At 38.4% G+C, this 15,423-nt stretch overlaps 1 protein-coding gene across 1 annotated transcript in view; it reads right to left on the bottom strand.

Moving 5' to 3' along the window:
- The window catches only part of LOC120790036 (E3 ubiquitin-protein ligase HECW1), a 77,498-nt gene that overhangs the window by 20,589 nt on the left and 41,486 nt on the right, over nt 1-15,423 (bottom strand). The window contains exons 10-18 of the mRNA XM_040127288.1: nt 14,722-15,292; nt 11,451-11,549; nt 6,083-6,236; nt 5,035-5,138; nt 4,628-4,734; nt 3,134-3,319; nt 2,550-2,684; nt 1,458-1,572; nt 1,229-1,325 (exon numbers count right to left, since the gene is read on the bottom strand). Coding sequence (XP_039983222.1) covers nt 1,229-1,325; nt 1,458-1,572; nt 2,550-2,684; nt 3,134-3,319; nt 4,628-4,734; nt 5,035-5,138; nt 6,083-6,236; nt 11,451-11,549; nt 14,722-15,292 — 1,568 coding nt within the window. The remainder of the gene's footprint in view (nt 1-1,228; nt 1,326-1,457; nt 1,573-2,549; nt 2,685-3,133; nt 3,320-4,627; nt 4,735-5,034; nt 5,139-6,082; nt 6,237-11,450; nt 11,550-14,721; nt 15,293-15,423) is intronic.

Genomic DNA, 15,423 nt, shown 5'->3' with positions numbered 1-15,423 from the left:
TTTAAAGTTATTTCATGGTCAGAATTCCCAAAATTGAACATTCCAATCAATCATCCTCACAGCCTCTATTACCAGTAGACTGGAAGGCACAAGCACTCTATTGTGGGTGTGAATTGTCAAATCATACTGGTGATTATTCTTCCATGTTATAATGCAGCATAACCCTTCTAGACTGGCACTAATCATTTGCAACAGCATTTTGGAAAACCCCCTTAAGTGTGCTTAAGAAATGAAATGCTGGTGACTTCAGTGCTTCCTATTTATTTATTTATTTTGGCAATGGTGACCCAAAGGCTAGAGAAGCGGGACCAGAAGGTTGCTGGTTTGATCCGAGAGTGGCAGGATAAATCAGGCAGGAAGTTGCTCCAGTGAAAATGCTCAGTGGCTAACAGATCAGACTGTAGTTCTACTGAGCGACCTCCAGGTCTGAATGTGTGTTTTAGTGTGAAAAATGCATTCCTGAGAAAGAGTGATGTGATGCACTTCAAGTTTCTTGATTTTTTTTCAGACCCATAGGGAAAATGCAATAAGATTACCAACCCATCCACCGATTTGGACTAGAGCAAACCAACTGTCCAGTAGGTCTCACAATACCTTAAAAGCTCCTTAAGGGCATCGCCAGACTCAGTATGTTGGTAGGTCTTAATCTGTTTCCAATCAGACTCTGGTGTGGATCATTTGTGGTTTGAAAGCAAGACTGATGATGCAGGATAACACCATCAAAGCTGTCAGATAAATTAGTTATTTTTCAGTCCATATGATGTCATATTTACCACATCTTGATTCTTTCATATTTAGTCAGTGTGGAAAAAGAAACAGTTTACAACTAAAAGATGACAATGGATAATTCTTTCCTTGAGCTAGACCAAAATGAACCAAACTACAGGTATAAATGGGACGTATCACACAGCATACAAAGTCTTACAACACTTAGTAAATCCATTTAGGTTGCTGCAGCCAAGCTGCAGCCATTTGATTAGGTGCGTATAGATTCATGATTACTGCACTGGCTGACAGAGAGGAGTAGGAATAATAATGCACGTCACATATATAACACTTTTTAAAACCATACGGCAATAAACACAGTCCCAGCAAACACAAGGTGGAAATTAAGTAGTGAGAAAAGTGAATTTTTTATTGTCTAAACTGGACTGGAAGAATCACATTAGCTTCAGTTAAATGTGTTTTTCTATGGAACAAGCAATCAATCTTTTAAAAAGAAGGATACCTCAGTGCATGGTTTCTGCTCAGGCTGGGCTGTCGCTCCTGCAACATATCAAATATGTTCGACTGCCGAAGGAATGCTACTATCTTGTCATTGTAAGCTGGTGAGAGACAGACAGACATTAACACAGCCAGAGTCTAATAAGTTATCAGAAAGACTAGTTAAAACAATGTACTGAACTTGGTGGATTAATAATTAATAATTAATTAGGAGATGTTGTGACAGTGCCTACATGGAGCGGTCAGTTGTTGTGAGTCAGCGTGATGCTGGCTTCGTATGGCGGCTACCAGACTGTTTCCTGGCCTGGCCATCAGTGAGGCCCCACGACTCCTGGACACATCAGAGGCCTGAGAACAAACATGAACAGGACACACTTTTCACTGAGAGAGAGCTGTTTTTCAAAGAAAATCACAGTCTAAACCGGGGATTTTCAAAGTGATACTGTATTCTCCCTCTCCTCTACCCCCATAATGATTTTGGTGATGTAAACAGGAAGTATAAGGTAGCCATGTATTCAGTGAGTTACTCTGTGGGATATAATGTGAGCCTTTTTTTAATTTAAGTTTATATTTGCTGGATTACTTTGATACTGAAGAACACTTAAAAATCTTCTGATTCTCAGGTAGGTTCTAGGAGTTATAGTTTTAGATTTACATGATTTCTAAGTGGAATTATGGATGTTTGTTATGGACATCAGAGATAGTGACATCCTCTGAAAGTGTAAGTAACACTGGATCTAATGTGTGTATAATGTATTTATGTTCAGATTTGACTGAGTTACGAGTCCAAGAAAAAACAGCTTAAGTGCCTTAAATAATGGCTGTTAAAAACTACAGCGTCCAACTGGTTTAGGATATTACTGAGCCTTTCCAAAAATGAAACTATGTATTTGTGAGCTGTTTTTAAAGAGTAGGAACCAGAGTGGCACAGAGCCAAAGACAGGGTAGGGAAGTCTGAAATTATTGAAAGATAGACTAACACGTTGTTGGTTTTGGTCTTTTCACTTTTGTCTTCAATAACAATTGAGACAACAAACAATTGAGAATAGCGGCAGCCTTATTGTTTAAAATGTTTTAGGGGCTTGCAAAACTCAAACATTGAGTAAAATGTGCACCAGCAAATATTTTTTAAAAATAATTTTTCAAGTTGCATCTCTAACTACATTAACTGTGCTGCTTTTTTATATACTTTGTACACTCCAAAAAGTAAGGGAGTACAGGATATATGCAGAAACCCTAGTCATGCTAGACTTTTCTTTTAGGAAGGGAAATCTATGTGGAATCAAATTGTGACTACTGAAAGTATTGAATTGATTTTTATGTACCTCCCCAGCGCTGTAGCTGCGTAGTCTCTGTAGGTGTTGTCTGTGGGCGAGGTGGCCAGGTAGCGGGCCATTCTGCAGTGGGATCCGAGGGTCGATGAAGGTTGTTGCTCGACTGTTGTGGTCCACAAAGAAAGACTAGGCGAAATATGAATTGAAATGACATCCTGTAATTACAGTATGTAAGGCAAAATATTGATTTTAAAAATACCTTTCCACATTAAAAAGATAACTTTCTGGTTCATATTTGAGAAAACATGTCTAAAAAGGATAGCACAAAACCTACATTATTGTACCTAAAATATGACAGACCATATGCAGTACATTGCATTTGAGAGTGTGTGTGGATTTACTGGTTTCATACTGTTGTAGACTATGGGCCTTATTGCAGCTGACCTTCTCCACTCGTTATGCAGCTTAAAACAACACCAACAGCTGAACATGAGTATCAGTCAAGTATTCTGTCCTTGGTTCATTTTACTTTGTTAGCCTTCCAAGTACGATGCACTGCTGACTCTCAGGTATCAACATCCATCCCCTCCAATAGATCCATTACAAGGTCATTCTCCACATGTAAAGTGTGATACCTTGCCCTGGGGGTCAGTTTTGATCTCCCAGCCCCTTGGCAGCTCCAGCTGTGTGTCTGCGAACTTGTTGAGGAAAACCACTAGGTCCCGGTTATGTTGGTAGCGCTCAAAGTTCCTGGCATCGCGACGCACCTTCAGGATCATGTGTTTCACACAGCTGCTGCTGGTGAACATCCGGTAGGCTGCCTGGAGAACATGTACAAGTTTACTTTTACATTTATAAAAGTTAATTAAGTACTGTACCACTGACAGTAAATGCTTTTTGATCTCATTTTGGTATTTGTTTGGTGCATTTGTGAGCATGTGAATGGGAAGGTGTATCTAAAACAGACGCTTTCCTCAATGTTACATTGAATATAAAATTTGCTATCTTATCAAGGTCTTTTTGCAGAACAAATTTCTGTATTTAACCAGAGTAAATACTCTTGATATGGCTGTAACTATTTATTGCATGCTAGTTCAGCACAGTATCAAACTGCTGCATTTTTTAACCAACCAACAGAAACAGAAAATCAAGTGCTTCCATCATCCCTTACATTGCATCATTTTATTATTATTTTATTCTATCATGATAGACTTTATTTTAGTTCTGTAAATGTTGTCTCTTATTGTCTAGCCTGCATTTACTTTAAGCATCTATCAGTTGTAAAAGGTTATATTATCATATGGTACTGTATTTGCAAGCAGGACTATTTGGACTCTTCTATTTGGATTTCGTTTTTGATACTGTGACATCTGAGATTTCACTACTTCAACTCTTTCAATGAAACACTAATAAATTCATGTTTAAGGATACGGCTGGCAGTATTCTATATCTTTCATATTCTAACAAATCCCATAAAAAGACAGGTCTCAATATTTTGACTTCCCTACCCTGCCTGTTTTGTCAGCGCCGGGCCCGTTGGCTCCTAGTGAAGAGATAAACCTTTACAAGCACCACACGAATAGTTTCATTTTAAAAAAGACTCAGTAATCTCCTGCAAAAGCTGGTCACTGTAGTTTTTCTGAAATGTTACTCAAACAGGAGGAAATAGTGCCTTTGTTGGGAACTACTTTCAGCGGCGGATTGATTCCAAATTTGGTGCTTTAGTAAGTATTTGGCGCAGCAGGACAGTCTACCTGGGACTGAGTCACAATAAACTTCAGTGTGTGTGTTCATGGTAATAGAGAAACATGTCACCCAGAACAACAGTGTGACTTATTGATTTGTGTTTAAATGTTTTTGGACAACAATGGTGCACAATGACACAGAGGAATGAGAAATATATTTGTGTCTTTTCATGGGATTTGTTGTTAATAGATAAATATAGAATATCACCAGATGTATCCATTAACTTTTCATGACTTCAGTGTCCACTTACGATCTACATCATCCATACGGTACTTTCAGCAGATGACTATTTGTTCTCACGGATCTAATTCAGCGCAACATACAGTACATAGGTTCTCTGTGTGTGTGTACAATATCTTTGCGTGTGTGCGCGTAGTACTTACATAGTTACTGTGCAACACAGTGAAGAATTCTGGGTGTGTGATGAACTTGACAGCAGGCGATTGGAGGAGATGGCTGATCTTCTGGTGATTGACAGGGGAGGCGGGGCCTGCAGACAGAACAGATTAGTTACTCTCTCTGTGTACAAATAATAATTCTAATATTTAATTTTTTCTAAATTACACTACAGTGAGAAAAAGTAATGTTCAGAAAATAGAGTTGTAAATGATAGGGATGAGAAAATTGAAGCAGTATTTATGCCTTAAATAGTTAAAACAAGTCAGCAGTCCCACAAATGAGCAAGAACAAAATCTATAACACTACGGGAATTCTCTCTTGTGTGTTCATTAGTTGGCATGAAAAGTACAGATGATGTGACTTTAAAGTGTGAGGAGGATCAGTACTGTACCTGTCTGAGCAGAATCCGACTCCGTCTCTGTACTGCTGCTCCGCTCTAACCTCTGACTGCCTCCTTCCTCCTCTGTGGCCATGGTCCTCTGGATGTTCTGGTATCTGCAGAAACAATAAGTCATCCTCTTAAAGGAAAATGAAGGATTAAACATGTATATTTCTTTGGCTTGGGAAGCACTACTGCGTTCTTGTAGGGTACCTGCACCTTTCACAGACAAATTCCACTGCTTTTGTACTCAAATGACCATTTAATATATTGAACAGCTTAGTTTTTGGATTTGCATTGCATTTACAATATTTACACATGACATGCTACACAAACAAAAGGCTGTTGGATTGTATTCCATCTCCAGTCACCAGGTGTCAGCCTAACTCCACTATAGTACCTGTATCAGACTAATACTGTACTGGATGACTAGTCACTTCCATCCACTGTCTCTTATACAATATTTCCTCCTTCCTCATTGCCTTTTTTCAGCACTTTTAAAGTTCAAAAAGATTTCTACGTTGAAAAAACACAACCAAAACCAATACCCTACACGTGTGTCTATGTGTTTATACACAGACACACACACAGTATTTAGATGAACACTGAATGATATAATAAGGCATTTTGATATGTCATTCTGAAATAGAACATTCACAATCAACATTCAACAGTTTAGCATTTTAAAAGCAAAAATAGTTGGTGATTTATTTTATTTTATGTTATTTTTAAAGCAGGCGTATTGCTGATACCATTAAGGAATATTTGGAGAAACAATATCCTATTCATGTTATAACAATATTTATCATGATAGAAATTAATGCTACTAAATTATACTTTATAACTAACTTCTCATTAAAACAAGATGTCATTTTTTATTATGAAACGTCCTTGTTATTTCACTAAATCTATGCTTCTCATTTACACGAGATGAAGAATCGGTACGTTGTGATTCATGCTCCAGTAAATTTTCTCTGTTATAATTTGATGAGAATATAGGTGTTACACAAACGTCTGATATTCATTACAGTTGGAGATCTCTCTCTAGCCTCAGTCTGACCTCCTGTTGAGTTGTTCCATCTGCTGATTGGATCCTGAGCGGGGAATGCCGTTGTTACACTTGCCGCTGTGGCTCGGTCTCTGCCAGGTTGTTGTCCGGTTGACATGATCCACATAGAAAACTCTGCCGTGGCTGTCGATACGAGCTTCCCAGTCTGTGGCAACAGAGCGGTGGGGGAGAAATAGAGAAAAGTTATTAGCTACCTTTCTGTGCCACTGTTGAGAATGTGCTTTGTGTGAATTACATTTCAGTTAGCTGGATGTAAACAAAACTTCTCCTAAATGTCATTAACCTTAAGTGACAAATGAAAAGAAGCTCAGAACAATTTCGAACTTGTTGGTATTGGCCAAAACCTATTTTCCTTGTTGTCAGTCAATATTCACTTTGCCTTCTACTCGTCAATGTCCTTTTTTTTTTCAGCTGATTAGTGAAAATAAAATTCCTAACAAGAATTAAAACTCTTTTTGATAATACACACAACGAAACACATTGCATTACTTTTGTTAACATATGTGATAAAAAAAAATGAGTGGATAACTAATCCCTACATGCATGGTCTGATGCTTGCCTTGGAGATCACCAGGACTTTCAGATCTTTTCTGACAAGTTGATTGGTAGTAGGATTCAAGCCTACAGAGCAAATGACTGATGAATATGTAGTAATATGCAGTTAACAAACAAACCAAAAAGACAAAAACAAAACACTGTTTTCCACCACTTGTTAAAACTGCACATTGATATTGAAAGACTTCTCCTTGAGAAGAAAAAGATAAAAATCAGAATACAAAAAAAACCTTTAGTCATTTTTGTTTGTAACTGAGTCCTTTAACTGAATTATCTGATTTTTTTGGCCACTTGGAGGCATTGAAACAAGTTATAAACACAACACTGACAACTTAGAGTTGATTTGGCAAACTTTTAGCTAAGAGTTGCCTTTTTCGGCATCAGACACAGACAAACATTAGCATTCATTCTGAGTTAAGTTTGTGTCCATCTGATGAGCCTAAATCCAATATTCATACCCTTTTGGAACATACATGGCTCCACCAACTCCTGAGAAAAATATCTGGCTCTTTAGCTGCTAGATTCTCAACTATGTTCACCAGTAAGCCTGTGTCTGTCTGCTGTTTGGTGCTGAGTAGGTAGTCCACAGTGGGTTTATCAAAGTTTTTTCATTGAAAACAGCTGCCTGCTGGTGTTGGAAACCAGGTTGATGAGAGATGGAAATAAACAGTAAAGTTGTGGGCTGTCAAATAAAACAATGAAGCTAAAGACACTAATATCTATAGAGCTGAGAGGAACTGCAGTTGATTCTCTAGGGTTTCATCACTATGACAATCACCATTTCATCATTATTTCACATTAGACATAGTAGTTTGACCTAATCTTATTTTAAAATGTCGATTACAGCAGCTTTAAAATGTTTATTTCTTAATAAAACAGGTGAAAATATTTTCCAATTACAAAAAACAATTCAAACTGTTTCTTAAGAAAATAAACTCAATTCACGAGATGCCCACACTAATTACTTCAATATTCATAGGGACTGTATGAATATTATTAGGGTGGAGAGGGGGGCTGAGCATTGTGTTTCACTTATAAAAAGTAACATTATTGTGTGGTTCAACCCAGTAATTTTCATACAGACTCTTACAACAAACTGACTTCTACAAGAAACAGTTGTACTATTACTAAAAGCAGCACTAAAAAAAAAATAAATAAATAAATTAATTAATAATAATAATAATAATAATAATAAATAATAATAATACTTCTAGTAGTAATAGCACTGAGTTAGTATGAGTCCTAGCACTAATACTATAATAGTAGTACTGTTTACATTTGTATTTTCATGTAAAATCAACGCTTGTTTATGCCTTATAACTTGTCATAACTTATAACTAGATTATATTTATCAGTTTTGAAGGATTCTACACTGACAACAATTTTTGCCTAACTTTTATACCCCGTTTTATCCTTTGTTGCCTGAGTGGTTTGCGGAGATTTGAATTCTTTTAATGTTTCTAGAGGGCAGAAACAGGTTTAAAGAACCCCTCTGAATTTGGAACGCTGTTGTTGTGGCTGTCTGATATCCTGCAATTAGGATGTCATTTGGCTTGTAAATGGCCATAGTATGAATGTGTGAGACAAGGGCTGTAGCAGCTTTTCTCAGCTCTAACTCGGGAGGAGGAGGAAGATGAAGACTGCCCACTGAGGACAAAAAAACCCTCTACTGGCTGTCACGACTGCCCTGCCCACACATGAACACACACACACACACACACACACACACACACACACACACAGAAAAACCTCTTATTGCAAATCCTTTCCATATTTAGGAACTTAGTATTCCTATCTTGGCTTTGTAACCCTGCTCCATTTCATCAGGCTAAAGGTGGTTTGGTCAGGTTTTAGGTGATGTGTGATCTAATAATGACACTCACCTTCTAAAGAAATTAGGCTGATTATGATCAAGCTTTGTTCTCCTGCTCAAACACAAGTGCAGTTGAGTGTCACTAGATGTAAATGGAATTGTGTGCGTTTATGTGTTGTAAGTGGATCCAATCCACGGTATCGGATGCTTGAAGAGTGTCTACACATAGCTTATCTACTGGAGTGTACTTTACCAAATCATACTGCAACTGGGCTCCACATAGCGAAGGTCAAGGAACAATGAACTTCACAATGGTTATATTCTGTAGATTATTTTGCGATGAATTATCGTTTTTTCAACCTGTATTTGTTTACATTTTGGAAAATTGGCAACATTAAGAGAATGCATTTTTCTATTAGTGTTCCTGTTTGCAACTATCTCTGAATTACTTGAATACTGAAGAAAAACTTTTTTTTAATAATACCTTAATTGCCTCCATGAGCTGTGTGTCACAGCCTCTGTTGCTGCTGCTACTAAATGTGTTGGTCCCCCCCTCTTGAAACTCTCCTGCACCTCCCTGGGGAGGTGTGCCTCACAGTCTGAAAATCTCTGAAAAGCTTGAAAATCTCTGGGGAGTAGATCAGGTCTGAATAATCTCTGGCCAGCAAAAGAATATTTTCCTCTACTTCATATGCCGCATAAACAAAGAAACATTCAAGAAAATTAGAATATTATTCATGTTAAGATCACGGCAGCAGAACGGGCAGCAGGATCAAGCTCTTAGTTTTCCACTGTTGTTGCTGTCGTTTGTTTAGAGTCTGCTGCTGACCTCACTGCACATCCTGATATACTGCCTCCAAATATTCAACACAAGTGTTAATTTCTAAGGATACACAAAACAAACGCTGCAAAAGAATGCAGGTTAATGCATAGTCGAGACAGAGCAGAGATGTCCTGTGCCGATCCTAAGGATTGGCAACGTGCCTGATCCAGACACATTTTAATGGATTGGTATTGGCTGAAATAAAGCCAATCACATGCCGATCTTCTCGTTATTGAACTTTCATTAGTGAACGCACTGTGTGAGTGACTGAGTTCTGAAACCTGGATTAGCAAAATAATATTACATGGTTTAGCCAGGCTCTCTCTAAGTGCACAAAGTGGGGCATACAAAACATTCAAGTAGCAGCTTCTCATTTTTAGCCAGAGTTTACCGATGCTTTCACCAATAAAACTGACGGATGTCGCTGGCGGCAGGTCATATCAGGTGTCACTAATTAACGTTAATTCCAATCATGTCTTTTGGTTAAAGTGCTCTCTGCAGCCAGTGTCACAACTGTCTGAGCCAAAAATAATTTTTAAGGGAAGAAGCTTCACTCTGTAACATCACTGTATAACCACCAGTTGGCTGTGTTTCTGTAGTTCCAGCAAATCCAAATCCTTCTTCTGTCAGGCAGATTGCATCACATCAGTTTCCCAGTTAAACTTTCATTCTTATCAATAATTTAAGCTTATAACCTTTGGCATTTGGGGCAAGTAACCCATGAAAAATAAAGTTTGCCAAATTTATTAGTCTACAGCTGTTATTTCAGTTAGACAGATACACATTTAAATCAACATTCAGCTAAATTTAAGAATCAAATAGGCCTCAATATTGGCAGATAGCCAGTATTAAAGAACTTGGATAGGTACTGGCACCAAAAAAAATTGATGGTAAATGGACTGCACATATATAGCACTTTTCTAGTCTTATCAACCACTCAAAGCGCTTTACACTACATGCCATTCTCACCCATTCACACACACATTACAGCACTTTTTTTCCCATACATACAGCCCTTTCCACACACACACACACACACACACACACACACACACACACACACACACACACACACACACACACACACACACACACACACACACACACACACACACACACACACACACACACACTATCTTGCCCAAGGACACTTTGACATGCAGTCTGGAGGCGATGGCGACCAAAACACCGACCTTCCGGTTAGTGAACGACCTGCTCTACCTCCTGAGCCACAGTCACCTTAAATGTGGATGGGGACATCCACAGTTAAGTGCTAGGAAATATACATTTTAACCAATTGTCAGTGTCATGAGTGTGTTTATCAACCTACAGTTGGGAAATGTACTTATTTGTTTTATTTCCAAGAATAAGATGGGAGAGTGGATACCACTCTCACGTCTGTATGTTATGCACACTGCTTGAGTCAGGACCTGGGTAGCCTAGCTTAGTGTGTCCACAGCACAAAAATACACCTATCAACAACTCTAAAGTTTAGTAATTAACCCTTTGTATCACATTTGTTTCATTGTACACAAACAGAAATGTAAGAAGGATAATACGTGCTGCCATCCACACACTACTGGGCTAATGGGCACACTACTGGACTACTCGGCTAATGGCTGGTTAGCTGGTAGCCAGTATACCCTGGTTTTGGTTTTGGTCCCTATACAAGCATGGCATTACCAAACCTATATTCCTAACCTATATAAACCTAAACCAGTATTCTCACTGTGATGTCAAGATTTCAGGCCAGGCCATTTCAGTCTCTACACCCTGGTGTTGTTCACCAAGAATAATTTCCACAGTTCCACTTGCATGGATTAAACAGATAGAAGTGTTGATAGGTGTATTTTTGAGGGTTATAAACTGCTGACGTATAAATCTAGAGAACCAGACACAACATCTACATTACTGAGTCGATGAGGACCAGCAATCTCTCCAGCCATCGAATACTGAGTGCAAAACCAACCATTAACAGAGCAGTATAAAGCTGTACATCTAAAACCAAAGGAGTACGCAAGGGGGGTCAATGACATGATGATGGCAAACAAAGAGGAGATGGAATATGTTTGGAAAGTAACATCACATGGCAGTATGCCATGTACACACAGCAAACCAAGGTGTTGGGATGAGACTCCAGAGTAAGACTGGGAGCTGTTGGTTCTTACTTGGAGGTAAGGCTTGGTCAGTGGCAGCAGGAAAATGATTTAGGTCATGGCTGGGTCGCAGGACTGGAAGATGGCCAACAGGAGGGGAGAAGCCTGAGCCTACAGGACATTAGAGAGACAGTAGGGGATAGATTACCATGAGGCTGGGGATACACTATACCACCTGTCAGACTAGGAAATCGCACACTTAAGCTGCAGAATTTCCACATTTTATCACAGTTCCAGTAACTATTTAAGGCCCATTATCCCTAGGAATTATGTTTATACTGATCAATACTGCAGTGTATGATTTTCAATGTCAACATCATTGCAAATGCAGGAAGTAGTATGCCCACCATGTACGTAGTTTCCACAATCTTTCCCTAACCTTAAAGTGGTATTAACGATTTTTTGGCCACTTGATGGCAGTGGAACAAGCTCTAAACATTGACATATTAAGTTATTAAGTTATTATCTAAGTCCAATATTCACTCTCCTATTAGCTCTGCTTTTGTCTCCACCAACTCCTGAGGGGAACATCTAGTTCTTCAGTTACAAAATACTCCTCTATGTTTGGTGTTAGGTATTTGGCAGGTAGTGTACAGTGGGTTTATTAAAACTTTGGGAACCAAACCATTAAAGTTGTAAAACCAAATTAGTTTTATTAGTATTATTTTCACCCAATTATTATAGTTATTAGTTTTATTAGTCTCATTATTAATGCCTTAATTTACTAAGGTTAAAAGATATATTTAAATCCTAACCTTACACTATTATAATATAATCCTTATTATTGACAAATTATTGAGAAAGCCCTATTATTGAAAATTACTGAGTGAATAGGTTTACTGACTTCAGCATGGAGCTTTCAGCAGTCTTACTTTCTACGAGAGCTGCTGTCCAGTACACACCCACAGGTCAAACACAAACTTCAACAATTCTATCCAAAAAAACAAACAAACAAAAAAAAACATTTAGAGTGATAACTTAATTCGGAAGATATCCTTCAATAGCTACAAATCAACACTTATCACAGCATTACTCACTCACTTTCGTGTTTAATTCTGCTGCATGTTGGTCTTCTACCATGTTTACTTCATGCTAGTCGCGGCAGAAGACCCACATTGTCTTCCTAACACCCAAATCCAAAATCATTTCCACTTATGGTTTCAAAAGAAATCTACTCAGCACATCATAAACTCACCACAGAAGCTAGTATTCACACATAACATACATTACTTCAATCAGTGTGAATGCATTGGTTACTGTGTTACAATAGAGAGATCTAGAGATACTCCAGGGTTTAATCAACCTCAAATTATGCAGCTGATGAAATTTGGAACAGAATCAACTCTCAAAATACCAAAATATAAGTACTGGCCCAGGTTTAAAGTGCCGAATATACATTAAGGGCTTCCCATAAACACACTGTAGTGATCTAAACTATGTATTAATGAGAAATTAATACCAATGACTGGACCAGGTTTGATTTTTGAAGGCCTACACTGGCTAAAAAAATGTAAAGAAATTCTTAGAACAAAAATTTTATTTCAAAATTAAAAAAATTCTTTAGATGCAGTATGTGCTGGTGTGTTTTGATGGGTACAGAAGGATAAAAAGAAAAAACTATTTGAAAGAAAAAACATGGCAGGGAGTCTGCACTGTGATGACCGCATTTCAGAGGAAGTTAATTTCATTTTGTTTCTGCAAGACTGTGTGTGTGTGTGTGTGTGTGTGTGTGTGTGTGTGTGAGAGAGACTTTTGTATCACAGTCTATAACAGCCATTATGTAAAATGCACAAGTATAGTGTAAAAAATATTGAAATAATAGGTTAATAGGAAAGTCTTCCTTAAATAAAATATCTTTTATTTAAGGAAGATCTAAGACTTAACCGGAAAATCTGTACAAATGCTACTGGTATTCCATAAGTAATTTGCTGTGTGTAAATTAAATCCACATCAAATGTTTCAATATAAATATGATCATAGCTTTGTCAGTATTACCTTAATTCCTTATAAGCCCCGTGAATGTCTTTTTTGTACCAGAATTGTTTATTCACTAACAATTTCTAAGTGATACTTCTAGTCCAAACTTTTCCACAATTTTTTTCGATCAATGTTAGGTTACTGTAATTGTAGACAAAACTACCTGCAGATTTTTGCAAAAAATATAAATAAAAAATAAAAAGCCATCAAGAAAGACAGCAATTTCTCACATGGAGCCGCTGGAAGGCTATTGCTGTGACTGATGATCTGATAAGCCCAATACCATGTGGAAAGAAAGAAAGAAAAAATAAATAAATAAATAAATAAATAAAAACACACACAACAAAACAAAACCAAAATTATATAATAAAACTGAAGAAGAAAAGCATCTCCTCCACAATTTAACCGAGCTCATGCACAGTATTTGATAAATACGTGAAAGTTTTTACAGTGCTCTACCGAGGTGGAGGGAGGTGAACCCCATTGTAAGAGATAATATCCCACAATTTGTATGCTCTGTATAAGTAATGAAATAGGGGCTGAGAACCACCTAAATCCATTAGAATTAAGGAACAAGTAGGGTGTTATATCCTGCTTATATTGCAGGCACTTGACAACAAATACAATGCGTGATAAAATTAAAAATGTCATCACAATAAATAACAAATTTTATATCTTGCTTTTCTGTTTTAATTATCATAAAATATAGTTCCTGGGCTCCACAATGCCTGCCGTTTGCATTGCTGGGCAACAGGAAGGGGTTCACAAAGAGTTTTGAAAATCAATAGAGAAATTTATTGATTGCTTTAAAGCCTACAACCTACCATATTGCAGCATTTTGCTACATGATATCAGTAAAACTGTCTGTCCAGTGGACATAACATTACATTATAGCTGTCCCTCACACCTGCAGGCTCAAACGAGCTTCCCCACAGCTAATGTTATGTTATGTTTTGACCTTTACAAGAAAATGTGACTTGGATGTTTATTCATTCTTTCAAAAAAAAAAAAAAAAACTGCCAGCAACTGCAGGTTAGACAGGCGCTTTACAAAACACACAACACCAAGCATCTTATGTGACAACATAGCCTGGTGCTCTGTGCCATGAGAGCAAATAATGACCCCCCCCCCGTAAGGTTGTGTGTGTTGTTTGCCTGACCTCTGACCTTCCAAATATCTATTCTCTTCACTTTCATTATATTCTGCTATATTCCTAAGATCTCATTTAAAGTCATGGCAGTACATTTTAACACAGAATGAAGCTGAGAATGCAGACAACCAATAAGGTGGTCATGTTTTATCTCACCGATGTTGTTCCTATTGCTCGGCCCAGCCACAGCTGGTTCCCCCTGCTCTCCTCTCCTGGCCTCCTTCCACCTCCCTGTCCTCCTCTCTCCTCCTGTCCCGCCCACCTCCTGGCCCTCTGGCGTGTCGCCGGTATGAGGAACCAACTCAAAGGCGCTCTCATCTTCATCTTCATCTTGGGAGGAGAACACGGTGCTGCTGGAGAGTCTGTTGCTGTCCACTGAGGAGAGGCGGGTATGGCTGCAGAAGCGGCTCCTCCCCTCATAACCTGAGTTACTGTAGCCTGACGTGCTATAACAGGAGGTGCTGTAACAGGAGGTGCTGTAGCAGGACGTGTCACAAAACTCACACTCGTTTTCACCTGGAGGTCTGTGTGTGCTCCCACCAACTCTTCTTCCTCCTCCGTTACTGGAGTCCCCCTCTTCGCTTTCCAAGCAGGAGGGAGAGATCCTCCTGACAGCTGCATGTCCTCCTCCTTCACCTTCCAGGAGCTGGTTAAGCTCAGACAGCCGTTCAATGGAGAGGCTGCGGGGTAGAGACCGACGGCAGCAGGGACCTGGACACTCCGGGACCTACAGATATATACAGACAAACAAAGGGCCAATAACTGTCTTTCAGTGCAAACATGAGTTGGTCACATTTTTTCCTTTCAAAACCATAGTAAAAATATGGATTTAAATTCTGTATCATCATGTACAGGTTT

Source organism: Xiphias gladius, chromosome 5 (genome assembly GCF_016859285.1).
Source record: "Xiphias gladius isolate SHS-SW01 ecotype Sanya breed wild chromosome 5, ASM1685928v1, whole genome shotgun sequence".
NCBI lineage: Eukaryota > Metazoa > Chordata > Actinopteri > Istiophoriformes > Xiphiidae > Xiphias > Xiphias gladius.
This window is presented reverse-complemented; position numbering and strand designations above follow the sequence as displayed.